The 26,482-nt window shown below is 55.6% G+C and overlaps 1 protein-coding gene and 1 pseudogene across 1 annotated transcript; one reads left to right on the top strand and one right to left on the bottom strand.

Annotated features, from left to right (window-relative positions):
• Positions 1–414: 414 nt before the first annotated feature.
• On the bottom strand, positions 415–26,482 carry FGD3 (FYVE, RhoGEF and PH domain containing 3). Its single transcript, XM_056128106.1, is given in 17 exon segments — positions 415–657; positions 852–998; positions 2,879–3,019; positions 6,717–6,839; positions 8,254–8,316; positions 8,884–8,991; positions 9,331–9,361; positions 10,473–10,552; positions 11,815–11,907; positions 12,439–12,585; positions 13,455–13,513; positions 14,063–14,201; positions 17,323–17,479; positions 20,451–20,587; positions 21,659–21,748; positions 26,011–26,116; positions 26,118–26,482. Coding segments are annotated over 17 exon segments (2,181 nt in total). The 5' UTR covers positions 26,435–26,482.
• On the top strand, positions 25,435–25,616 carry LOC130036416 (uncharacterized; annotated as a pseudogene).

The following is a 26,482-nucleotide window of genomic DNA, read 5'->3' as shown; positions in this document are numbered from 1 at the left end:
GAGTCCTGAGCAATGGGTGCGGGTCCTGGCTGCCCACAGTCCAGCTCATGTAGCGGTGGGCGGGAGCCCCCAGAGGGACAGCGCAGAGCCCTATCTGCAGGACCACTGTGCTCCAGTCTCGCGCCCCAGAGGATTCTGCAGGGACAGTGACCTGGACAGTCACCAGCCCTCCCTCACTTCCCTCAGCAGGGGGGGCAGCGCTCGGCAGAGGCACCGTGAGTTCTCCTGCAGACCGTGGGCGATCGGGCTGGGGCTGCCCTCTCTGGATCTGATCCTCCTCATCACACAGGGACTGTCCAGGGCTGGCTGAGCGGCCCCTCGGTGTCCACTGCTCTTCACCCTGACATGGCCTCCGCTGTCACCTTGCAGAGGAGCACAGGACATGGCGGCCTCGGGACAGAGACACGGAGTAGCTCAGGGTGCAGTGGGGGCCTGAGGCTGTGGGTCCCCAGGGCTGGCCTGGGCTGGGTCCCCTCGGGCTGCGGTGCTCAGGGCCTCCAGCCAGCGCTGACGCAGCTCCTCTGACGGCACGCTCAGGTACCAGACCTGCTGGGCCTGCTGCAGCGTCCAGGCGTGTCCAGCGTCCAGCCTCTCCACGCTCCCCACGGGGCTCACCTGGCAGCCAGGGAGGGCAATAGCCGAGGGCAGCCAGTCAGCCTGCGCAGAGGAGAGCGGGATCAGCCATCCGGCAGTGTGCCCCGGGCAGAACCCCTGCAGCCTGAAACCCAGGCTCGGGGGCAGGAAGTGGAGGGACCCCCCCCCCCCATCCTCCGACCCCTGCTGCTAGGCTCGGCCATAGACACACCTGGTGGCTTCTCCCGCCCCACACCTGGCCCGGCACAGACACACACCTGGCTGCTTCCTTTCGGGCACAGCACCAGCTCCGGGGGCTCAACCGCGGGGATGGAGGCCCACACCTCAGTCCACGCCACACAGTCCTCTGACACCCGCAATGCGCCACACAGCAGGCTGGGCTGGGGGTCCGCAGGGCTCAGCTCCTGCGGACACAAGAGGAGTGGTCAGGCGCCCACACTGGGCAACCCCAGCAGAGCCTGCAGCAGAGGGGGCAGTATGTGTGTGTATGTGTGTGTGTGGGTGGGGAGGGAGGGTGTATGAGTGTGGTATGTTTGTGTATATGTATAGTGTCTTGTGTGTATACAATGTGATACAGGTATGGCATGTGTGTGTATGTGGAGTGGTTATATGAGGTGTGGGATGTATATGTATGTGTATGTAGTGTGGTCTGTGTGTATGTGTATGGTGTCTTGTGTGTGTATGGTGTGATATGTGTATGTATGGTGTATTTGTGATTTATGTGTGTGTAGCACTGTCCTCCCATTGTTTGTTGATCTGCCCGAGTCCATCTCCGTTGTAAGACTTGTTGTAACTATTTTTGGCATATCGAATACACCACGGGGAGCTTGCCAGGCTCTGCCGTGTAGGCGGGATACTCTCGGTAGCTTGCCGGGCTCTCCAAGAGGGACAGAGGAATCGTACCCGGGTCGGCCGCATGCAAGGCAAACGCCCTACCTGCTGTGCCATCGCTCCAGCCTGATTGTATGTGTCTATAAAATGTAGTATGGTATGGTATATGTGTGTGTGATTTATGTGTGGTGTGCTTTGTATGTGTGTCAATCATGTCTTGTGTGTGTGGTGTGGTATGGGTGTGATGTGTGTGTGTGGTATACGTGTGATTTATGTGTGGATAGTGTGCTATGGAGTGTGGTACATGTGTGTGGTGGGTGGTGTGGTGTATGTATGTGGGAAGGTTTACATGTGGGGTGTGTGTGTGTGTGTGTGTGTGTGGTGGGTGTTGCGTTTATGTTTGGGAAGATTTACATGTGGAGTGTATGTGTATGTGTGTGTGTGTGTGTGTGTGTGTGATGTGTGAGTGACACTTGGATCTCAGACCTCAGAGCTGAGAGAATAAATTCTCTCCTGCATCGGGCCCTGCTCTGGGGATTTCTATGCAGCCTGAGAGGAGCAGTGCCACTATGATACGGGGAGTTACAGGAAATGTGTCTCTGCTCGTCCTGCAGATCCCGGATCACGATGCCCCCTTGGGAATTCCTCAGTGTGGGGTGATAATGGTGTCCCCTCAGATGTTTGTGAGGGGACTCTGAGGAGAACTGGCCACAGACCACAGGTTGGCATTTGTAGCCCACTGACTCACAGCCAATGGCCAGTGAGTTAATGAGTCCATTGTGCCGGGCAGCCAGGAGATGGTGCTTCAAGAGAACAAGCATGACTTGGGGACAGTGGTGCCCCTGGACAGGGCACGAGAGCCCCATGTCCCTCCTTTGGAACTCCCCCTGGCCCGAAGCATCTCTCTCAAGGAACGATTCCTGTCACCTCCTTCCTAACGCCTGGTAACCCACTCAGGAGTGAGCGTCCTTGAGTTTGGGAAGCTGCCCTGGCAAGTCGGGTGAACCCCACTGGGGACCATGAGAGCTCTGTGCAACCAGCTCAAGAGCTTAAGGGGCAGTGGCTGGAACTGGGGTCTGGAGCAGAGGTGACCCTCCACCCCCCCACACACACACTCCTGTGCCATCTGACGCCCTCCTTGGAGACTGCGAGACTTGGCAGCCTGCGGGTGTCTGAGCGCTACTGGCATGTGGGACCCAGCCCGCCCCACTGTCCATGGGTCGGAGGAAACATCCATACATGCCCACATTGGAACTGGGTTGGGGAATCCCCCCACCATCACATTCCTGTAAGGGGTTGAGGGGTTTCCCAGCCCTTGTCGGTGATTGGACCCCAAAGCCCAACAACACACACAGGGCAATCCTCAGGACTCTTTCACCAGCTGCTCCTCTGGACCCCATGGGGAGTCTGCTCTTGGGCCCTGGCGTGGCTGAGGTCCCGGGGTGCCACCCACCTCCACACCGGGCTTGGACCCAGCGGGCTCCTCGGGGCTGGGGCTGGCAGGAGCCACGGGCTGGGTCAGGAAACAGTCTCGACAGAAGCGGCTCTGCCTGCCGTGCTCGGTCTTGAACTCAGAGCACTTCCCGCAGATGACCTGGAAGATAGGGCACAGGAGGTTGTCCAGAAGTCAGAGTCCCAGGCTGACCCTGCTAGTGCACAGCCCAGCCTCCTCATCCAGGGGGTTGGGGGCGGGGCAGGAGACAGGGAGGCCGTTGAGGGGTCCCCCAGCCCTCCACGGACCCCTCGCTGTGTTGGGGGCCGTGGAGGCGGCCCCAACACAGCGACTTCTGACATCGCTTGTCAGCGGGGAGATGCAAATCAGCCTCCGTGTGGGCACCTCACGCATCAGCTGGCGTGATCTAAAATAAGAAAACAGGCCTGGTGCAGCTGCCTGCCCCAAACCCTGGCACGGAGCCAAGAGCGAATGTAAAATGACAGCTGAGTGGAGGACAGATGGCGGCTTCCCAAAAGCTAAAAATAGAATTGCCCAACACTCCTGCCATCTCTCTGGCCTCTGTTTGCCCAGGCTCACTGGGTAAACAGAATCACAACCCGATGCCGCAAACTCAGCGGTGTCTGGGTATTGGCTCCCACAAAACGTAACGTGGCAGAGCAAAGCCATCCTTGAACGCGCTTCCTCAAAGCAACACGTGATTCTGAATGGCACAAAGTGGATGCCGCCCAGGCGTGGGCTGAGCCGGCTGTGGTATTGGCACTCCATGGGCTTTACTCAGAGGACCAAGAGGCAGCTGCAGGGAGGGCTGGCTGGATGGAAAGATGAATGCCTGCAGCCCATAGAGTGACCCTCCATGAAACCTCTCAGGGCCACCCCAGGTGGAGTGGACCTCTCTTGACCTCTGTCCTGAACAGAGCATGCTGGAACTGTGCCAGGAGCATGACCCCCATCGTTCCCCTTCCCCCCAGGGCTGAGGTTCTGTTAAGTCTCTGGCAGAACTTTATAATTATTTTTGGTTTTCCAGTTTTGTGCCACACCCAGCGATGCTCAAGTCTTACTCCTGGTTCTGCACTCAGGGATCACTTCTGGCGGTGCTCAGGGGACTATATGGGGCCCTGGGGCTCGAACCCAGGTCAGCTGTGTGCAAGGCAAGTGCTCCGGCAGATTAAACTCAACCTGGGGGTATAACCCTCAGTTTTCAACAGCAAGACTCAGACCTCAACAAATCTTCATTAAGTACAAGTAACTTCTTTTGGGGGGTGTTCTGGGGCTAGGAGGGAGTTCCCAAGCAGGGAACCATTCCTGGTGATGTTGGGCCCACTGGCCCGGCTGGTTCAATGCCAGCATCTAGAACATGGAGCTGCTCAGGCCCAGGGACGAGGCTCACCAGGACCCCCAGCAATTATGCCTGGGACTGTCAGGGGGGGGGGGTGTCTCAGGGCTGCACCCAGTGAGACACTGGGGGTAAGGGCTCATTTTTCTGGGACTCTGTTCTCAGAGTTTCTTTCTTTCGTGGCCTCCTATGGGGGGAGGCCAGCTGGGAGTGCCGCTGCCCTGGAGAGCTGGGTGGCCAGTCAGGCAGAACACAGGCCACTATGAGGCGCTTACTGCAGACACGTTCCCCAGAGGCCACAGCTCTGAGCCCAGATGGCCCCAATTTGGTGGGGGTGGAGGCCAGTGCTGGGAAGGTCTTCAAGCTTTCCAATCCAGCTGGGATGGAATTGAGTCAAATCTCTCAGTCCTGGACAGTCCAAACTGAGTACCTGAAATGTTAAGGTCATGACTGTGGGATGGGGTCGGGTGGGAGTGGCGGAAGGGATACTGGGGACATGGGTGGTGAGAAACGTACACTGAGGAAGGGATGGGTGTTTGATCATTGTCTGACTGAAACTCAATCACGAAAGCTTTGAAATTGTATCTCAGGGCTGGAGTAATCAGACAGCGGGTAGGGCGTTTGCCTTGCATGCGGCCAACCCAGGTTCGATTTCCAGCATCCCATATGGTCCCCTGAGCACCGCCAGGGGTAATTCCTGAGTGCAGAGCCAAGAGTAACCCCTGTGCATCACTGGGCGTGACCCAAAAAGCAAAACAAAAAAAAAATAAAGAAAAAATCTCACGGTGATTCAATTAAATAAATTAACTGAATAAAAAAGACTTCCAAAAATATATATATAGGTCCTATATATATCTTGTTCCTCAAGCCCATGTTCTCCATTGAACACTTATCTTGCTTGCTTGTCTGTTTCTTTGCTTGTTTATTTTCACTCTGGAGAAGCCCATGTTCTCTCTTGAACACACACTCCTCACTTTCTCTCCCTTCATATCTCTCTAAATAAGTTTCAATAAAAACTATCTTGCTTCACACCCACAAAAATGTTACAGCTACAATCAGCACATTTACCTACACTCCAGCCATTTTCAAGCCCTTGTATTAACCCACCCATGCACCCACCCACCCACCCATCCATCCCCCGACCCCTCTAGTCATCCACCCATCCATCCAACCCACCTAACCATACTTCCATCCACCTACCTAAACATCCACCTCCCCACCCACCCACCTAAACATCATCTCCCCACCCACCCACCCACCCATCTACCCCACTCTTACATTCACCCACCCATTCCATCCACCAACTCACCCATCTGCCAAGCCATCCTCCCACACACCCATCCACCCACCCACCCACCCATCTACACTACTCTTCCATTCACCCACCCACCAATCCACCCACCCACCCATCTACCAAGCCATCCTCCCACACACCCATCCACCCTCCCACCCATCTACCAAGCCATCCTCCCACACACCCACTGGTGCATCCTTTATCCACCCTTCCACAGACTCAAACAGCCATCGGCCCATGCTCTATCCATCCATCTTATCTTATCTGTCCACCCATCATTCAAGGACACACCCATCATCCCTTCCTCCCCCTCAGTGTTCCAGGAGGGCCAGTTCAGGAGCAGGCTGTCAGTGACACCCACTCAAGCATCTTCGCAGAAGCTCTGTGCTGCGCCCCTTGCACACACAGTGAGCCGCAGAACACCGAGCCCAGCAGCTGTTCTCCCCTCACGAGCACTGTTTCCTTCCAATGTTAAGGTCAAGAGCTTGTCTTTGGGAGGAAGGTTTTGGGGACAAAGTGCAGAGGAATGGAGAGGGCATGTACCTGGGGTGCTGGCAGAGGTGGGGCTCAACCTTCAGCACCACGGGAGAGTTGGCCCAGGTGGCAGGAGGGGTGCCCACGAGACACACCCTGCCCTGGAAAGGCATGTGCGCCCCCAGTCCTGTTCTTAGGATGCCACCTCCAAGCTCTGGGGCACTAAGCTGGCACATTTTTCAATGGCAACAGCTGTTCCCTAGACACCAAAAGGGTGCAGAGAACAAGACTGGCTTCCACATCAGATGAGTTCTTTTGTCTTTTCTTTTCTTTTCTTTTCTTTTCTATTCTATTCTATTCTTTTCTTTCCCTTCCTTTCCTTTCCTTTTTTTGGGTCACACCCAGGAATGCTCAGGGTTTATTCCTGGCTCTGAACTCAGGATGCCAGTGACTGAACCTGGGTTAGCCACATGCAAGACCAACATCCTTCCCGCTGTCCTATCACTCTGCCTCCAGTGTGAGTTATTTCATATTGGCTCCCAGGATCTCTGTGACCAGAAAGACACAATCTGGATGCTCCTTCGCAGAGCAAGTGTGCATTTCAAAGACAGCTGCCTGGTATGGCCTCTTACCCCAATCCATCAATGTGCATGCCCCACCCCCCCCACCCACTCCTCTTCTCCCACGGCCTCCCCATCCCCCACCCGCCCACTCCCCCACCCAGACTGACTCACCGCCCCACATGGCTTGCAGTGGTGCCTCCGCCTGGTGATGGAATTGAAACTGTCGCCACAGATCCTGCAGCCCTGTCTCTCCCTGTCACGCCTGGTCTTAGAGGACCCTCTCCTCAGCTCGGGCTACAGGGGGCAAGGGAGGGCAACATCAGCTTCCAAACACACATGGAGGGCAGCTGAGTGCCCAGAGGTCAGGCATGTGCTGGGCCCAGAGCAGTGGCAAAGGCTCACATTCACACATGCAACACTAACACATACACACACACACACACACACACACACACGAGAGCAATGCACAGGCACACACACTCACCACACACACACTGGAGTGGTGGTGTAGCAGGAAAGACAGGAGACAGGAGAGCCCAGCCCCGCCCTGGAGTCATTGTGCAGATTTGAAGTGGGTCCAGAAATCTGCTAAATGGCTGGGCCTTACTCCGCTAACCAGAGCCGGGCCAAGCATCAGGGGCGTTCCGTAGGGAAGCAGGGGTTTGATCAAGAGCAGCAGCGGTGGGTGGGGGGAGGCACCAGCCCAGGGCAGCTGCCCTCTCACTGTGGCAATGCCTTGGGCCTCGCTGTCTCCCAGCACGGAGAGCCCAGAGGGATTAGGGGACAACCAGCCCATAGGCAGGGGTCTATCCAGCCCCAGCACCCAACCCACGCCTCTTTTGGAGGAGGTTTGTGTCCAAGTTAAGATAAGGAAGGACTCAGATTCCCCTGAGGATGCCCGGGCGGCCAAAAGGTGTGGGACAAGGGCTCTCAGCGAGGCCCGAGTGTCTCAGGCCTGAGCCCAGGGCAGCACGGCTCTGGAATTTTCCTCCAGCCAGTGCCCACATGGCAGGGAGGTCAGAGGAGCTGGCCAGGAAGATTCAGCCAGGAACAGTGGCCTCAACACGGCAGCTGGTGGGGACCAGGCTCCCTGGAGCCCTGCCAGTGGGAGGGGAGGGGCGCTCTGTGGGGAATACCGGGTGTCTCTGGGTGGCTCTCGGGCCACAGGCTGGGGCTCTCCAGAGCCTCCGGCCGCAAGGCTGGGCTGGGAAATGAGAGATGAGAGGGTCCTTTTTCCCATCTGCCGAGGCGACTCCCAGAGCCAAGGTCACTTCTTCTGGGGGCCTCCTGAACTCAGCTTGGGGCCACTTCAGCTCGCCCCGAAACCCACCAACTCTGCTCTCGGAGATGCCGCCGGGAAACCCAGCAACCCAGAGGTGCGGGGTCTTGTGGCACGTCCATGTTGGTGACAGGGCTGGGGATGGGGCTCCTGACTTTATAGTGAGCCCCGCACCCAGCATGCCAGGGACAATGCATAGGACACAGGAGGTTGATTCCCAGGATGCGCTGTGAGGCCACCTGCTGTGGAGGCCACTGCCACTGTCAGTCACTGCAGGCTGGTGGCATCGGATCCCAGAGCCAGGCCACACAGGGCAGCGGGGGTGGGGGGCTAGCTCCTGGCTCTCAGCCCCTCTCAGGACCCCTGGTCTGACATCACTCACCTGCCTGCTCCCCCTCACATCTGCCTGTGGGCACGGGGGTCACTCACCCCTACAGCACCTCCTCCTCCATCGGCCACCACCACAGGCTCCTCGGGGTTGGCGCCCGGCGTCTGGGAACACAGGGAAAGCTGATGGGAGCCAGGGTCCACGCCCGTACCCTGTGAGCAAGGGGGGTGGGAGCCCCGGACGTACTGAGCATGGGCCGGGGAACACTCTGGCATGCGTACCTGCCATCTGCGGGCCCATGCTGGCCGCCCTGGCCCAGGGCACGGTCACTCAGCACAGCCCAGGGTCGCCCACCCAGGGCTGCCCGCTTGGCTTCTTGAGGAGTCTACATACACCTGTCACTCCCATGAAGCAGCCACAGCACAGGTCGGTCTGCGTGAGTGCAGAGTGTGGCCGGGCCAGCAGCCAGGAGGTGCAGAGACAGCTGGCCAGGTGGGGTGTGACAAAAGCCTTCCTTGGCCAGGCTTCTCCTCTCATTCCCCCATCCCTAGGCAGCTGCCTGGTATCAAGGTACAGCGGACTCCCCCCAGTTAAGAGAAGGTTGGCCTGGGCATAAGCCTAGGAGGCGATGGACATCTGAGCTTCTTCCCTTCAACTCCCCCCTGCCCCCGCTCACCCTCTAGACAATGCCCTGGGCAGGGCCCTCTGGGACCCTGGTCACTGGCACTTACCAGGGGGTCTGCAGGCACTGAGGGGTTCTCATCCAGGCCTAAAGAGCTGCCAAATGCCTTGAAGCTCTGACTGTTCTGTTTGTGCTTCTCGATGGTGGCTTCAATGACCTGAGGTGAGTGTCCAGCATTGTCAGGGGCAGGGTGGCCTCTCCTGTTCCCCAAGCCCTCACCCACCAGGCCCCCAAGCCAGTAGCCCATGGTGAGTGGTGAGTGCACCTCCACCTGCCCCCTTTCCTCCCCTGCCCTCCCCCTCCTCGCTCTCCCCAACGCATGGAGGAAAAAGCTCCTGGCATCTAACAGTGCAAGAAACAGGGGGTTTCCTCAGGATGCACAGACAAGTGGGCATAGCCCAGGGGTCTTGGGGGCTCCCAGCCCTGCACCAATGCAAACTGGCCAGATGCCCAAGAATTGTGTTGTCTGACTGCTGTAATAGCGGAGGAGCATCACCTGAATCCAGTCTTTCTTCTCTTCTTCTGTCCTGTAAAGAACAGTGTGGCATTAGCCCAGCCAACACATGACTGCCCTGCCCTGCACGCCTTCCAGATCACAGCAGACCTTGGCAAAGATCTGGCACCAGGGGCAAGTGTGGCACTAGTCAGAGCCGGAGCCTGGTGCCACCTGACGGGGCAGTGGGACTCAGGTCAGATACCTGCCTCTAGCCCGCATTTCCTCCTCAGGGATCCACCTGTGATACAAGGCACAGAGGCAGGAAACCAGCTTCTGCTCTAGTGGGACTGGGGGTGGGGGTGGGGTCGGGGGGAGCCTGGTACCCAGCAAGGAAACGGAATAGCTGTAATAGAACTAGGTTGCATTAGGAAGTGATGCTCAGTGGCGGGGGATTTCTTTTGCTCTTTGTTTCGTTTTGTTTTTAGGCCATGCCTGGTGGTGCTCTGGGCTTATTCTGGGCTCTGTGCTCAGGGATCACTCCTGACAGGGCTCAGAGGACCCTATGGGGTAACAGGGATTTAAATCAGGTCAGACCCATACAAAGCAAATGCCCCGACCAGTTGGACTGTTACTCTAGCCCCCAAGGAGGAGTGATTTCTGAAACAGCGAGAAAGCAAGAGGCTGAGCAAGCAAAGCTCTTCGTGGCCATCGACGACTCTCCAGATCAACACACAAGCTATGGTCTGGAAGGAGGCCTCGGCATGGGGAATGGTCAGCCAGGGCAGGGAGCAGGAGGTCAGAGGCTTAATGGCCACAAACTTCTCCTTAGGATGGTTCAAGCTCAAACCACAGAGTGCCTGGGAGGGGCAGAAAGAGTCACACAGCAGTGACCGGCAAAGGTCCATGATGGCAAAGAGCGGTGGATGGCAAAGGGCAGCAGATGGCAAAGGGCAGTGGACAGCAAAGGCAGTGGACAGCAAAGGGCAGCAGACAGCAAAGGGCAGTGGACAGCAAAGGCAGTGGACAGCAAAGGGCAGCAGACAGCAAAGGGCAGTGGATAGCAAAGGTAGTGGACAGCAAAGGGCAGCAGAAAGCAAAGGGCAGTGGACAGCAAAGGCAGTGGACAGCAAAGGGCAGTGGATGGGATGGCAAAGGGCAGCGGACGGCAAAGGGCAGTGGACAGCAAAGGGCAGCGGAAGTACCGGCTCTGCAGCTCCAGAGACCGCTTCTTCCCGGTGATGACAAATGTGTGGGCTGCGCTGCGCTTGGCCACGTCCTGCACCTAAAGCAGGACCACCAGGGGCAAAACAAAACCTGCATTAATGGTGCTGTAAACCACAGGATCTCCCAAAAGACAAAAACAAAAACCCTGCTGTCTCTCAGCCTGGAGCCTGGAGGTAGCCCACGGGGACAGCAGAGAGGGGAACTGCACTGGACCGGCTGGGACACTTGCCCGTGAGAGTCAGGGTCACTCTCTGTCGTGCCAGGAGTTGGAACCTAGGGCTCTAGCACCCGAAGCATGCACTCCGACTCAGCCAGCCGTATCCCGGCTCCTAAACACGGCAGAGAAACACTAGGCAAAGTTTCTTTTTTTTTTTTTCACTTTTTGGGTCACACTCAGCAATGCACAGGGGTTACTCCTGGCTGCACTCAGGAATTATTCCTGGTGGTGCTTGGGGGGGACCATATGGGATGCCAGGGATTGAACCTGGGTCGGCTGCATGCAAGGCAAACACCTTACCTGCTGTATCATTGCTCCGGCCCACAAAAAAGATTTTTTTTAAAGCTTATTTATTTATTTTGGCTTTTTGGGTCACACCTGGCGATGCTCAGGGGTTACTCCTGGCTCTGCACTCAGGAATTACTCCTGCCAGTGCTCAGGGGACCATATGGGATGCTGGGAATTTTGAGCCCAGTCAGCTTCATGTAAGGCAAATGCCCTACCCACTGTGCTATTGCTCCAGCCTCCAAATAGTTTCTTTAAGCCATGAGAGAAAGTATTTTTTCCCCCTCCATTTCACTGTTGCTTTCACTGCTCTTACATCTGATTTAGAAAACTTCAAGGCAGGAAGGGATTAAAGTAATCGATTGAGATTCAGCCAAAACTGAGTTACTGGCTGTATACTTGTTGGTCCAAGTGCCACCTTGCTCAGGAGAGGGGCCGACTCCTGCTCTCCAGCGCCCACTGCCAGACAGAGGGGATCCGGATAGGGAGGAGAGCAAGTCCCCTAAGCCCCAACGAGGCCGAGGCCGTGGGGAGAGGGAGGGAGCTCAGGGCTCTGTTCCCCACAGGTGGGCCGCCTTCCCTGCCGGGATCAGTGCACTCCGGCTCTGCCTCGGGGACTGTGCTGGGTGCCCTCCACAGAGCTTCTCACATACAGCAGACCCCATGCCTGGGCACACAGGCAGATCTGCATCAGGGAGAGGAGCCGCGGGGTACCAGCCCAGGACAGAACTGCAGGATGGATGGGATGAGGGCAGGCTGCAGGGTGCCGGTAATCCCCGCTCTGCTCCGAATTCTCCCAGAGTGAGGGGCTCACCCACCTGCAGGCCGGAAATGTCCATCTTCTCCCGGACACTGAACTTCTGGCCCATGAGCCGCAGTTTGGGCACACAATAAAGGATCATGCTGTTGAACTGATAGAGACAGGGGTGAGCGAGAGCAACGTGCTGTCAGAGGACAAGCCCAGAATGAAGAATCCCAGGAGGGCGGGGCGGGGGTGGGGGTTGGGGGGGACTAAAAGGGGCGTGGCTCCACCTTGGGCGTGGTCGGGTGGGTGGGCGGGCGGGGCTCTGAGACTGGGTGGGGCGGGGCTTAGCCCTGACTGATGGGCTAGTGGGGGCGGGGCTCTGAGATGGGCGGGGCCTAATGCTGACTGATGGGCCAGCAGGGGCGGGGCTCTGAAACTGGGCAGGGTGGGGCCTAGCACTGACTGATAGGCTAGTGGGGACGGGGCTCTGACATGGGCGGGGCCTAACGCTGACTGATGGGTTAGCGGGGGCGGGACTCTGAGACTGGGTGGGGCGGGGCCTAGCGCTGACTGATGGGCTAGCGGGGGCGGGGCTCTAAGACTGGGCGAGGTAGGGTGGGGCCTAGCATTAACTGATGGGCCACGGGGGCGGGGCTCTGGGACTGGGCGGAGCCAGGCCATTCCCCATTGGACTCACTAGGAAGAGGTGTCGGTCCTGGGTGGTACCGTTCTTGGCTGACAGCTTCTGGATGGGGCCCTCTTTGATCAGCTCATTGGCCGGGTTGACAATGTCCTCTTCCCCTCCCAGTCTCTCGTACACCTCCAAAAGTTTGTGCATTTTCTCCTGCAAAAGACAGTGGACTCAGGACTCTGTGGCCAAGGTAGTGGAGGTCTAGATTGCTGGGGACTCGCAGGTAAGGAGCCTTACCCTACAGTGGCGGTCCTATGCTTTGATGGGGCATTAGAGATTGTAGAGTGGAAGGGAAAACATCATTGACACCCACCGAGTGGGGCATTAAAAGATAAGTAGGAGTTCACCATGTGGAGGACAATAACAACCATAAGGATAGTGCTCTGTGCCACACACGTGGTGGCTGACACACTATACAGTGAACGCAGCATCCACCTTCAGAGGTAACTCATCCACAAGGAACCCCGAGGCTGAGAGGAGACACAGCCCAGTAGGTGGCGAGGTTTGGAACAGGGAGCAAAGACCAACTCTGGAGAATGATGGTTGAGAAGGAACCCTGGGGCAGGAGATTGTGGGAGGTGGGCAGACGTATGGGTGCAGGGGAAATGAGTGTCCCTACGTTCTGGCTTTCCTGCCCTTTAGCCATAGCTCATACTGGGGTCCTGGGGTGAGGGCTGAGCCTTCCCCTCTCTCCACTTCCTGGCTGCACTGTGACAGGTGTAAGAATGAATGAGAGAGTGAATGAATGCGTGATGGTGACTGAGAGCTAATGTGGCCACACCAGCTCCTGCCCCGAGTAATCCATCTAACCCACCTCACTCAGTGAGAGGGGTTCTGTCTGTGCCCATGGTACAGATGGGGATACTGAGGCAGGAGAGAGGAATGACGGGCAGCCATTTCATTTCATTCCTGAAAGGAAGGGGTCAGATCTCTGGCCCCTGGAAACCCCTGTCTCCCTGGGCACCCCCTCCCTCTGCCACTCGTGCGGGAGGTACAGGGAGCCCTCCTCCCCACACACTCACCATTTTGCGGATGGCAGCGTTGGAATGGTTGGCAGCTGTGGAGATCAGCTCCAGGGACCCTGCAGGAAAGATGCCAGGTTGGCCTTGGGCTGCCCCTGCTCTGGTCCCCACCCCCTTTCAGGCCCAGTGCAGGGGCATATGTGCTGCATGCAGGGTGCAACCTGGCCAACGAACCAGGCTTCCTGGGTCTGCTGGGGCCTGTGCAGACCCTTGCCTCAGTGATGCTGCCCCTGGACCAACTGCAACCCCACTAGCCCTAGGGGCGTGTGCTACCCCTACTCTGAACCAGCATCCACCCCAGCACTACAGGTGACAACAGCACGACAGATGTGATGGCTTGGGAGCTGTGCCATGCAGCATCCCCTGTTTCCTCTCTGTCTCTGTTCTCTCCCCCCCTCTGTGTCTGTTCTCCCCCCACCAACCATTTATCTCTGTCTCTTTGTCTCTCTGTCTCTCTGTCTCTCTGTTTCTCTCTGTCTCTCTCTCCCCCCTCCCTTCATCTGTCTTCCTCTCCCAGTCCTCCCCTCCACCCCCCATTTCCTCTCACTACCTCCCCTCCCCCAGCAACTCCCCTGAGTCCTGATGCCCGCCCGCCCACCCGCCCTCACTCTCAGCATCTTTGCGGTCTGGAGCGTCGGCAGGGAGTCTCTTCAGATAGTCTTTGAGCAGGAGTTCATAGCGAGGCACCCTCTGCACGGGCTCCAGCATGTGGTGCTGCAGCGTCAGGTTCCCACACACGTCCTGTTTCTGCGGGACAGACAGAGGGCGAGGTGCCCGGATGCTCTAATCTTTGCCACACCCGTCGCTCTGTCCAGCCCGCCCCGAGGCCGGAGGCCCTGCTCCTGGTAGACCACACTGCTCGGGCAGGGAAGAGTCGGCCAGGCCCAGGGGCCGCCTCCTACACCCCGTCCTGGCTTGGGCAAGGGCTGCTCGCATCCCCCTGAGCAACGGGCCCCCTCGAGCTGGCTGCAGGCCTGAGCTGCGTCCCTCCCTCAGCTGGACGATCCTCGCTCTCTGAGGGACTCCCAGGTGACTTGCTGTGACCCATCATGGTCTGCGTCATGTGGGGCCAGCCCTGCTCTTGCCTCTACCCAGTCCAACCAGCACCACTCCTGGGCTCCCCAAACTGTCCCCAAAACACAGCCTCTGACGCTTTTCTTCGTTTTGGTTTTTGGCCACACCCAATGGTGCTCAGGGCTTACTCCTGGCTCTGCGCCAGGTATCACTTCTGGGGATGCTCAGGGGGCCACGTGGGATGCCCAAGTGTATCAAACCCAAGTCAGCTGTGTGCAAGGCAAAGCCCTCCCTGCTGTGCTATCGCTCCAGCCCCAGGCTCTTTTATCACCTCATTCATACTCCCCACCAGCCTCTGTGCTCCCCCAGTTCTAGCCCCCCTGCCCTGCCCTTCCCCCTGCTCCTTCAGAGCTACCCTTGCCCTCACGCCTGCGGGTGAGTTCACCTGCTTCCTCCTACAACAGTGACTTCTGTTTAATTGTTCAGGGCTGGGAATCGAGCCCAGGACCTTGCACTTGTGAGACAAGTGCTCTCATTCCTGGCCCCTCAGAACAGAGACTTCTAAAACCGCAAAGGTAGACGAGTCATTCTGCGACACACACACACACACACACACACACACACACAAACATGGTTTCAGGTAAGACTCCACTGGGGGGAGGGGCAGCAGGAAGTGTCATAGATTCAGGATGTGTGTTCATATAGAGACATAACAAAGTGCTTCCTGTGGGGGTGAGGGTTGAGTAAGTGGACAGTGGCCAGGCTTGGCAACCCCCTCACCTCCCACCCAGAGAGCATGCTCAGGAATGAAACAAACAGCAGTTGTAGCTCCCGGAGGAGGCGGTGAGCCTCACTCTTGCCACATTTCCACAGACACAGGCTGAACTCTGGTTCTGGGTGAACCCAAAGATGAGATAAGGAAGGTGCAGGCCTCGTCAGAAGGTGCAAGGCACAGAGGCAGGAAGGAGACATGACATGCATCCCCAGTTGGGCTCTAGGCCTGAGGAGGGAAGAAGAACATTCTAGAACATCTGGTGGGGCTTGTGCAAGGCTGTGGAGGGTTAGTGCTGTCACCTCAGCATCAGGCCCCTGCTCCTGCCCGCTTTGCATCTTGCAGAAGGAAGTGAGACCTACAATGTGGTCCTTAGAGTTTCAGAAATGTTAAATATGTTTTGATTGAACTAAGGAAAATTCCCAAGGTCCGGGGCAAGCTGTGTTGCCATGTACCCCCAGGTGGACCCGGTCAGGGTTTCTGCATTTGGAACACTGCTCTGGGGCCGCTGGTGCCAAATGAAAGGACATTCAGCCACAACCCAGCTTCTTTCCACCAGACACATGTGTGCTTTGAATGTCACCGGACCCCGCAGGCAGGAGAATTGAATCTTGATCAACCTGAATATGTACTTGCCTCTAAATTCTTGGCCCGGAAGACTCAGTGCCCATGAAGCTGCCAGGGTAAGAGGAACATGTTTACTCACATGTGCGTGCTTTGTTTATTCTGAGTTGTCTATACACGTGTGTGTTTGCATGTTGCCTTGTGTACATGTGTGGTGCACATGTATTAGTCATGCCCCATGTGTGCACCTGTGTGTGTGCTAGAGGCCACCAGGAGGTACAAAAAAGTGAATAACTACTCAACAAAAATAAAGCTTCGGGACTGGAGCGATAGCACAACATGTAGGGCGTTTGCCTTGCATGGGGCTAACTCAGGTTCAATTCTCAGCATCCCATTTGGTCCTCCGATCACCGTCAGGAGTAAATCCTGAGTGCATGGGCCAGGAGTAACCCCTGTGCATCGCCGGGTGTGACCCAAAGATAAATAAATAAATAAATTTTTTCATTTCATTTTTTTTCATTTCATCATCCTGTTATTCGTCGATTGCCTCGAGCAGGCCCCAGTAACGTCTCTTTCATCCTAACCCTGAGATTATATTCAAGGCTCTTTAGGAGAATGAGACCCATCATTGTTACTGGTATTTGGCATATTTGGTACGCCACGGGGAGTTTGCCAGACTCTGCCCTGTGGGCAGGCTACATTCGATAGCCTGCAAGTTTGTCCAAAGTAGGAATGAGATGATAAGATGTCATAAAAGATGTCCTGATAAGATGTCGCACGCCGCGAATGCGGCCGCGCGGTTCCGGGAGCTGGATTTTATAGTCTCTGAGTCTAATAAATAAATAAATAAAATAAATAAAACTGCATCTCAACCTTACACTAGCTTCCACTTGGAAATTCTGTGTGTTAGTATTTTTTACTTTGAAAAAATGACAACATAGCAAGGAGGAAAACGTAAGTGCTGTCATCTTGGGGATTACAATGCTTTTTAGAAGCATTCAAGCCTCACTTTATTTAGAACTTGGTGAGCATGACTTCCTAGAAGCCATTTTGCATGCAAAACATTATATATATATATTATATATATATATATATATCGGGTGGAGCGATAGCACAGAGGGTAGAGCGTTTGCCTTGCATGCGGCCAACACGGCCAACCCGAGTTCGATTCCTCCGCCCCTCTTGGAGAGCTCGGCAAGCTACTGAGAGTATCTTGCACGCACAAGGACGTTACTGGCCCCGCTCAAGCAAATCAATGAACAACGGGAGGACAATATATATGTAGGACTGAGCAATAGTACAGTGTATATGGCCCTTGCCTTTCGTGCAGCTGACCCAGGTTCAATCTCTGGCACCCTTATGGTCACCTGAGGCCACCAGGAGCAATCCCTGAGTTCAGAGCCAGGATTGAACCCTGAGCATCACTAGGTGTAACCCTCAAACAAAACTGTAAAATCAAGCCACAGACCGGGGACGTTTCACAGCAACTGGGCGGCCCACCACCACATCTCCACTCACCTGGATCCCCTGCACCACCTCCTTGAACAGGGGCGAGCGCTGCGTCCAGGTGCTCACCAGCTCCACAGCCCTGTCAAAGTTCTTCACGTACTCGCCGTACATCTTGAGGAACGGGGCCAGCTTCTGCAGGATGTCCCCCAGTCGGGGCTTCGTGTCCCTGCGTGGGGGGACAGCAGTGAGGCCATGGGAAGGGGTCCAGTTGAGGACTGGAATTGGAGAGACTATCCCAGGGGCTTGAGGACATGACTTGCTCCCGGCCCGAGTGAATCAGTCACTGTCCCTGAGTCTCATGTCCTCGGGCCCGGAGAGCTGGGGGAGCCATCTGGAGAAAGCAAGCTCAGAATGTTTCCCGGGGACCGGAGAGATAGTACAGTGGGTAGGGTGTTTATTTTGACGTAACAAACCCGGGTTTGGTCCTGGCACCCCATATAGTCCCCCAAGTCTGCTAGAAGTGATTCCTGAGTGCAGAGCCGGGAGTAAACCCCAAGCATTGCCATTTGTGTCCTTAAAAACAAACAAACAAACAAACAACAAAACCATCTCCATCTCCAGGAAGCAGGGGTTAGTCCCAATGCACTCCTTTAAATGACTCAGCGCTGCTGGGTCCAAGCAGAAAACTTCCTGGCCCGGTTAGCCTGAGTAACACCAGAGGGGATCTGGGATCATTGCTTTGCAGGGTCCCCCTCAAAAAAAAAATTCCAATGAAGGGGAGGTCAGGGCCATAGATGGGTTCTTTGTCTCATGGAGGACCGAGAGAAGCATCTTGGCCCTGAGTGAAAGCTTCGTCCTCCTCCCCCCAGCCCCTGGGGTGTCTGTGTCCCTCCACAATAGCCTCCAAACTTGACCCCACTGCACCCCTCCTCCAGCCCTTGCACCCCGTACTCTGCCTCTCGCAGGGAACCAAGAATTGCATCTTGCCTGGATTCCCCCGACAGCCCTTTCTCTCTCCGGCCGCTTCCTTCAAGCAGCCTGTGGACCCCTTCGCGTCTGCCCCAACCAGGCAGACCCTATGAATCCCCTGATACTGTCCAGCTCTGCACCTCCAGAACTTCCTTGCTGGATTCCTTTGACCACTTTGCATCCACAAAGATGAGGAACAGTCACCCCACCCAGCGTGTGTGCACGGGGATTTGAAAATGTCGCAAGAAAACTAAACAATACACAGGGTCTTTGACCCTGAATTGTTGGAGCACCTGCCCCAGAAACGATGGAAAAGAAGGGGACAGGCTAGGTGACATGAGCCATTCACTGCAGCATGGTGGGCACCAGAACACGAGGGCAGCGGAAGGTTAATGGACCCTTGCACTGGGCAGGGCCAGGAGCAGCCCCGCACACATGCACTGAGTCGCTCCATGAGATCTGGAAAGCACCGTCCTGCAGTGGACGGTGTCCACCCAATGACTGGCAGTCCTGAGCTTCATCCAGACTCTTGGAGGCACTGGGTAACTTGCTCTGTGGCTTGAGCTCGTCCTTCTAACAGTCTAAAGCTTGAGTTGGCCCTCAGGGAAATTTGCAGGTCTTCTGTCCCTGCCGAAGCCTCAGCAGTCGCCTTCCCTCCAACCCAGCCACAGCGGGGTGCTCTTGGCTCAGGGTCCCCCAAAGCTCAGGGTCCTGATGCTCCTGATGAGCTCAATGCTCCAGGAGACCCTCATGTTGGCGCCAGTCAGGTCAGTGAGAAAAGGCAGACAGCAGAGTCCCTGAAGCAAAGCTGTAGCCGCCCGGACCCTGAAGGGAGCACTTGGCACTGTACTGAGTGCTTTTCCCTTTGTGCTTTATTTGCTTTGGAGCCCTACCCAGCAGAGCTCAGGGTCCTCTCCTAGTAGGCTCAGCAACCTGTGGTGCTGATGTAGATCTCCTCTGGTGCCTGGAATCAAACCCAGGTCTGCTGCAAGATAAGTGTCCTACACACCATACTATCTCTCTGGCCTCTCATTTTGGGGTTTTGTTTTATAAACTTATTTATGTATATAAATGCCACACCCAGTGGGCTTGGGCTGCCAGGGCCACGCCTAATGATGGGAGCCATCTGGGCTGCTTCTGAGTCTCTCTTCTCTCCTGGAAACACTCTCTCTCTCTCTCTCTCTCTCCTCTTTGGGGAGCCACTCCCAGTGATGTTCTGGGGTATTGAATCTGGGGCTCCTGTATGCAAAGTGTGTGCTCAGCCCTTTAGGCCATTGCCCTGGTCTAGAATTCTCATTCTCTTTGTTTTGTTTGGGGGTCACACCCAGCCATGCTCAGCGCTTACTCCTGGTTCTGCACTCAGGGATCACTCCTGGAGGGGTTCAGGAGAACATGTGTTGTGTCAGGGATCAAAACTGGGGTTGGTCGAGTGCAAGGTAAGTGGCTCACCTGCTATACTATCTCTCCAGCACCTAGAAATCTCTTTCTTTAAAGCAAAGGCGGCATATCTTAGGAGGGAAAATAAGACGGTCAGCTCTGTTGATTTGTTGTTTGGGGTTTAAAGATATCAAATCTCATTTAAAATCACACACAGCCCTGAGTGGGCATTAAATCTCCTCGGGCTTGCGATAAACCTGGCACTTAGGGATGGTAAGAAGTATGGAGTTCAGAGAGATAGGACATTGGGAATGGCATTTGCCTTGCATGGGGCTGACCCAGGTTCAATTTCCCCGGCATCCTAGAGTCCCCTAAGCCCTTCCAGGAGTGATCCCTGAGACCAGCCAGTGTTTCCCCAACACAAACCAAACCAAAAGAGAACATATGGATTGGAGTGGACCCATGGCAGTGAAGGAGCCCAGGACCCTGGGAAATGGGCCGCCGGCTGGGCCTACCTGGCTTATAAACACATGGACCTCAGATTCTGAAGCCCCGTGGCAGGGAGAATTCAGGTGACCCAACGCGACTGAACTATGTGATCTCAACACCCATTGTGCTAAGACAGACCCCAGCCCCGGGCAGCATCCCTCGATCCCGACAGCACCCTCACTGGTCCTCAGGCACCCCTGGCAGCCCCTCACCATGCCCCAGGTGCCCCTGTAGACCCCTCACCACTCCCGGGAACTCTCCACAGCCCCTCACCACTCCTGGGCACCCCCACAGCCCCTCACCACCCCCGGGAACCCCCCACAGCCCCTCACCACTCCTGGGCATCCCCTACAGCCCCTTACCACTCCTTCAGGATGCGCAGCTGCAGCTCGGGCAGGAGGAACTGTCCATGGAAACGGTAGATGGAGGAGATGTTTGAGAAGATGCCCGTCGTCACTTCCGGAGAGATGCCTGCTGCTGCCAGCCTGGTGCAGAATACCTGGGTGGGCATGGAGGCCACAGCCGGCCCGTCAGTATGGGTGATGAGGCTGCAGTCAGTGTGTGGGCTTGGGAGAGGCTGCGGAAGCCCCTCAAACTGGCGCAAGCAACCTGACGGTCTTCCTATAAGTTTAAGCTGACGACGGCCTAGCAGGACGGCCAGTCCCCCTCTGAGAGGGAGCTGACCACTGTCCAGACCCACAGCCCACGAGCTGTGGATATGCCGATTTGCCTTCTCTGTCTGGAGGCTACCTCCAGAAGCAACACCTGGCAAAGCCTCTTCCCACTGATGCATCATCTAATGAGACCCTGATCAACCCCCCCGCTGGAGGCCGGTACAATAGCACAGCAGAGAGGGCCTTTGTCCTGAACACAGCCACCCTGCTTTGATCCCCAGCATCCCATATCCCTGAGCCTACCAGGAGTGGTTTCTGAGTTCAGAACCAGGAGTAACCCCTGAGCATCACCAGGTGTGGCCCAAAGCAATAACAAAAACCAAACAAACAAAAATCCCACAAACCATGTACCATGTCACTGGGGGGGGGGGGGGGGGGGAAACAGCTGTGCATTCAGAAAAACTCCCAGAAGTCCTTTTTATGCCAGAAAAGGCCACGTTGAAAGGCATTATGGGAATCCCATAAGGAGATAGGAGAGAGAAAGGGGTAAAGAACTTCTTTAGGAAATTAATGGATGGAAGCTTCCCAATTCTGAGAAAAGGAATGACATACAAAATCAAGACACTCATCAGACTCCAACTAGGATAAAGGGGAAAAGAACCACACTGAAAATTACTGTTTTTTTTTTTTAAGTCCCCTCCCTCCCTCCCTCCCTCCCTCCCTCCCTCCCTCCCTTCCTTCCTTCCTTCCTTCCTTCCTCCCTCCCTTCCTTCCCAGCCAGACCTTGGCCCAGACCTGTGTGATCTCCAAACCCAGAGTACAAGACTATGGAGGACTTCAATCCCCTGGACCCTGAGCCCAAAGCTCACTCATCTTCCCTCCAGAAGGCACAGGCGAGCTTGAAACTGCCCAGGAGCTCTACAAGAGGACATTGGGGTCCTTGACCATGTGGGTACCTGGTCTAGCAGGTGTAGCCGCTTCACGTATGTCTCCTCGGTGCTGAGCAGCTCCTGAGCGATATGGAGCAACTTCTGAGGCTCTGAGCACTGCAGAGAAGAGAGACAGGGATTACCTGGGGGAGGTGGGGCTGGGGGCAGCAGGGAGTGCACAGGCGGGCTGCAGGATGCCAGGGCTGGGGGGGTCCCCTGGAGTCAGTGTGGGGCTGCTTTCCCACAGAGAGGATTGCCAGGGAAGGTTCTACAGAACACACGGCAGTTTGTACCCATGTGGCTGAAATTCAAGGAGAATGCAGGACTTTCTGGGCCTTTGAAAGACAGCTCCAGAAGCTGCATCAAAATCTATTTATTGGAGGCTGGAGCAATAGCACAGCGGGTAGGGCGTTTGCCTTGCACGCAGCCCACCTGAGTTTGATTCCCAGCATCCCATATGGTCCCCCGAGCACCGCCAGGAGTGATTCCTGAGTGCAAAGCCAGGAGTAACCCCTGAGCATCGCCGGGTGTGACCCAAAAAAGCAAAAAAATCTATTTGTGGGTGACCTCCTCGGCATAGGTGCTGGGAGGCTGCATGTCTTCTTCCACCTCTGAAACCTGGAGGTACCAGCCCTGTGTGCACAGGAATGTGTCTGTTGGCGCATGAGAGGCCACTGAGAAGCTGGAGCCACTAGGCACAGTGATGTCGCTTTGCAGAAAAAGGGCAACAAGATTCGGGGTGCTGGCCAGCCTCGTTTCCTGCCTCTTCTTCCCCCAGTGTGGGGCCAGAAAGAGCCTCTCTATAGAGCAGGTCCTCCCTTGGGGTGACAGCTAGAGTGACAAGAGGCAATTGTGTGTCCAGTTTTCCAGCTGCTCTGGGAGAAGCCTGTGGGCCTGGCTTGATTGTAGGAAAGTGTAATCAGCACCAGAAGGGCCCTGACATCGTCAAGTCAGAGGCGAAAAAAAAAAAAAAGTCAAAAGAATCAAGAAGAACAAAGAGGGCCCAATGGATAGGCTGGGTAGACTGATGGGCCCATTACAGGAATCCCACAGGGACAGAGGACAGAGAAACAGGCAAAGAAGCCCCTTAGGAAATCAATGAATGGATGCTTCCTAGTCGGAGAGAAGGAATGATACGCAAACCCAAGATGCTCAACAAACTCCAACTAGGATAAAGAGAAAGAGAAGCACACTGAGAACTATTATTTTATTTTTTAAAAGAAACTCATTTCCCAGGCTGCAGCGATAGCACAGCAGGTAGGGCGTTTGCTTAGCACGAGGCTGAGCCGGGTTCGATTCCTCCGTCCCTCTCAGAGAGCCCGGCAAGCTACCAAGAGTATCCTGCCCGCACGGCAGAGCCTGGCAAGCTCCCCGTGGTGTATTCGATATGCCAAACACACTAACAACAAGTCTCACATTGAAGATGTTACTGGCGCCCACTCAAGCAAATTGATGAACAACGGGAGGACAGTGCTGCTGTGCAACTCATTTCCATTGTCCTTCCTTCCCTCTTTCCCTCCCTCCTTCCCTCCCTTCCTTCCTTCCTTCCTTCCTTCCTTCCTTCCTTCCTTCCTTCCTTCCTTCCCTTCTCCCTCCCTCTCTCCCTCTCTTCCTCCCTCCCTCCCTCCTCACTCCCTCCCTCTCTATCTGTCCCTATCTCTGTCTCTGCTCACTCCCCAGAGGTTGTCATGGTGACCGCAGTGACGCTAGGGGTCCATGTAGTGCTGGGTTTCCTACATGCAGACTTAAGCAAGGCTCATTCAGCTCCCCTGTGACTCTGTAAGCTCTTTGCTTCCTTATCATGGTGAGGACAAGGAGGAGTCACACAGCAGTGCTCAGGGCCACTAAGGCCTCTCCCAGCAGTGCCTGATGTCCAGTGGACTCTGTGGATCCAGAGGTTGACCTAGGGCCTCCTTCTTGCAAAGCACAAATTCTAGTCCTTCAAGTGCCACCTCCAGCCTCCCACCTTTTTTTTTTTTTTTAATCCACACCTGGTGATGCTCAGGCCTTACTCCTAACTCTATGCTCAGGAATTACTCCTGGCACTGCTCAGAGCACCATATGTGGTACTAGGAATTGAACCCCGCCAGGTGCATGCAAGGCAAACACCTTACCTGCAGGACTAGGTGTCTGGCCCAGTACTGTTGTATATTACTTAAACAAACTCATGCCAGTGCCTGCCATCAGTAGCTAACGCTCTCATGTGGCTTAATTAGCACAAACTGCCATGCTCATGGGATGCCGGGGATCGATCCTGGGCCAGTGTCATGTAAGGCAAGCACTCTCCCTATTGGACTATCGCTGTGCTCCTTCTATTCCAACTCTTTTTTTTAATGATCTATTTATTTGTTTGTTTGTTTGTTTGTTTTGGGTCACACACAGCAATGCTCAGGTATTACTCCTGGCTCTGCACTCAGGAATCACTCCTGCTGGTTCTCAGGGGACCATATGGGATGCCGGGGAAAGAACCCGGGTCAACCACTTGCAAGGCAAACATCCTCCCCACTGTCCTATCACTCCGGCCCTCTATTCCAACTCTTAATAATGCGAGAAGTTATCCTATATTCTAAAATAAAAAACTAGTGGGGCCAGAGCAATAGAACAGAGGGGAAGACATTTGTCTTGCATGTGGCCAACGGTTTCAATCCCCAGCATCCCATATGGTCCCCTGAACACTTCCAGGATTAATTCCTGAGTGCAGAGCCAGGAATAACCCGAGTATCATCAGGCATGACCCAAAAAAGCAAAAAAAAAAAAAAACCACACCAAAGTGACCCCCATGTTGGGGCATGGGGTAGGTACTGCAGGGGTGGAGTAGGGGGCTGAGTGCAGGCTTTGCCTGTGAGACACCCAGGTTTGCTTCTCTGCACCACGTGTTTCTCCAAGCACCCAAGAACAACCCCTGAGCACAGTATTAGGAGTAGCCCCAGGAACCATCAGCTGTTTCTCTCCTTTCCCTCTCCACAATGCCCAATTTATGGGAGGATACGTTTGAAAGAAAAATTGTCAGACAATTTTTCTTTCTTTATTTATTTATAAATAAAATATCTGGGCCTCGAGAGATAGTTTAGCATGTGACCAACCTGAGCACATCTGGTACCCCATGTGCTCCCTGAGCTCTACTGGGAGTGATCCCTGAGCACCTCTGGGTGTGACTCAAAACCAAAAGAAAAAAGGAAAAAAAATCATATTATAGTTGGTAAAACTATGCATCAAAAATGAAGAAAGGAGGCCAGAGAGATTAGGTGCTTGCCTTGTACACAGTCGGCTTGGGTTTGGTCTTTGGGACCCTACACGGTCCCCGAGCACCACTAGGGGTGATCCTTGAGCACAGAACCAGTAATAAGTCCTGAGACCACCAAGTGTGGCCCCCAAACAAAACAAACAAATACTGTACTGTATGACTCTGATAGCGTGATTGAAATGGAAAGAGTTAAGCTCTTAATCTTTGTAAGTTGGTGTATAATATACACGGATGTGGGCATGTGGGAAAGTTGTGGAGACAGAATGCCTGTGTGACCCAACTCATCTGTCCACAGCAGTGTACACTGGTGAACGTTCCACACGGGAGCAGACAGAGGACGCCTGGGACTCAGCCACAGGGAGCCGCTGAGGGGGCAGGGAGGGGAGATGGGAGACGATTCCAGTGGCCTCTGTGTGTGTGTGTGTGTGTGTGTGTGTGTGTGTGTGTGTGTGTGTGTGTTGGCTGTGTTGTAGCACCACACTCTCAAGAGGCATAAAATTGTATGATGAAGACACAGCCTGACATAAGCCCTGCTGGCATCTCAATAAAATAGGAACAGAAGAGTCTCCTTTCAGGGGTCCCACCTATAGCGCGTTGCTAGGGAAGTCTGTGTGATGTGAGGAGCCAGAGCAGCCCCTCCCGGGTGTGAAGACATTTCCGGTGTTGCTCTTGCAACTGCCTTTTAGCATCGATGGTCATTCTTGCCTTTGGAACAGGGAAGGGAGGGCAGATGTAGTCTGAGTGAAGCAAATAAATAAATAAAATGAAAGGTGAACGAAACTGGACGATTTAACTTTGACCTGCTTCATGCAATGGCAATGGTCACTGCAAAGACCGTGTCACAGAACAGCCGCAAGGGCGATGAGAAGGAAGGAACGTCCACATTCTAAGAAAGCAGTGACCACTGGAGAGATGAGGCCATGGGGCAGGTGCTGCAAGGTGGGTCGTGGACCCCAAGGGTATCATAGGTGCCAGTACCCTGAAGCCCAGCCTGGGTCCACAGGTGGAAACTCATGGGGGGGGGTGAGTGTCACTCCTCCCTCCCCGCCCACTGGCCCACCCCATAGCAGTGCCAACACGGTGACCCCCCGAGATGCTGCAGTCCCCTCCAGGACACCCTGGTTCCGGTGCCTACCTTGGCCAGCTCTGCCTCGTCGGGCATGTGGGTCTGGGGGGTGCCGGTCTCGGGGGCAGGCTCCTCACCACTGCCCTCGCCCACGTCGATGTCGGGCTGCAGGCCGGGGGGGGCCGCCCTCCTGGCCCGGGAACGGCTCCCCGGCCACACTGCAGGATGGGCTGTCGATGCCGCTGTCCCGGTTAGGGACCTTCCTGCTGCTGATCAGCTGTCCCTTGGGATCCATGTCCCCTGCGGAGGCCTGGCTGCTCGGGGGCCCAGATGCAGGGGACCCTGGGTGGGCTCTGGGTCCCACGGGCAAAGCTGGGAGCTTCCCCGGGTCTGTGCTGGGCAGCTCCTGGGAGGTGCTGCTGGGCTCAGCCTCAGACACCCCCAAGGCAGCCTCAGGACCTGGGCAGGGGGCGGCACCCCCAGTTGGCTCCATCTTCGGTGCTCACCAGGCACTCTGCAGGGGTGGGGGGCTGGCCTAGGG

This window comes from Sorex fumeus, unplaced genomic scaffold (assembly GCF_029834395.1).
Source record: "Sorex fumeus unplaced genomic scaffold, SorFum_2.1 ptg000063l, whole genome shotgun sequence".
In the NCBI taxonomy this organism is placed as follows: domain Eukaryota; kingdom Metazoa; phylum Chordata; class Mammalia; order Eulipotyphla; family Soricidae; genus Sorex; species Sorex fumeus.
The sequence above is the reverse complement of the archived record's forward strand: the minus strand, read 5'-3'. Positions and strand labels throughout refer to the sequence as shown.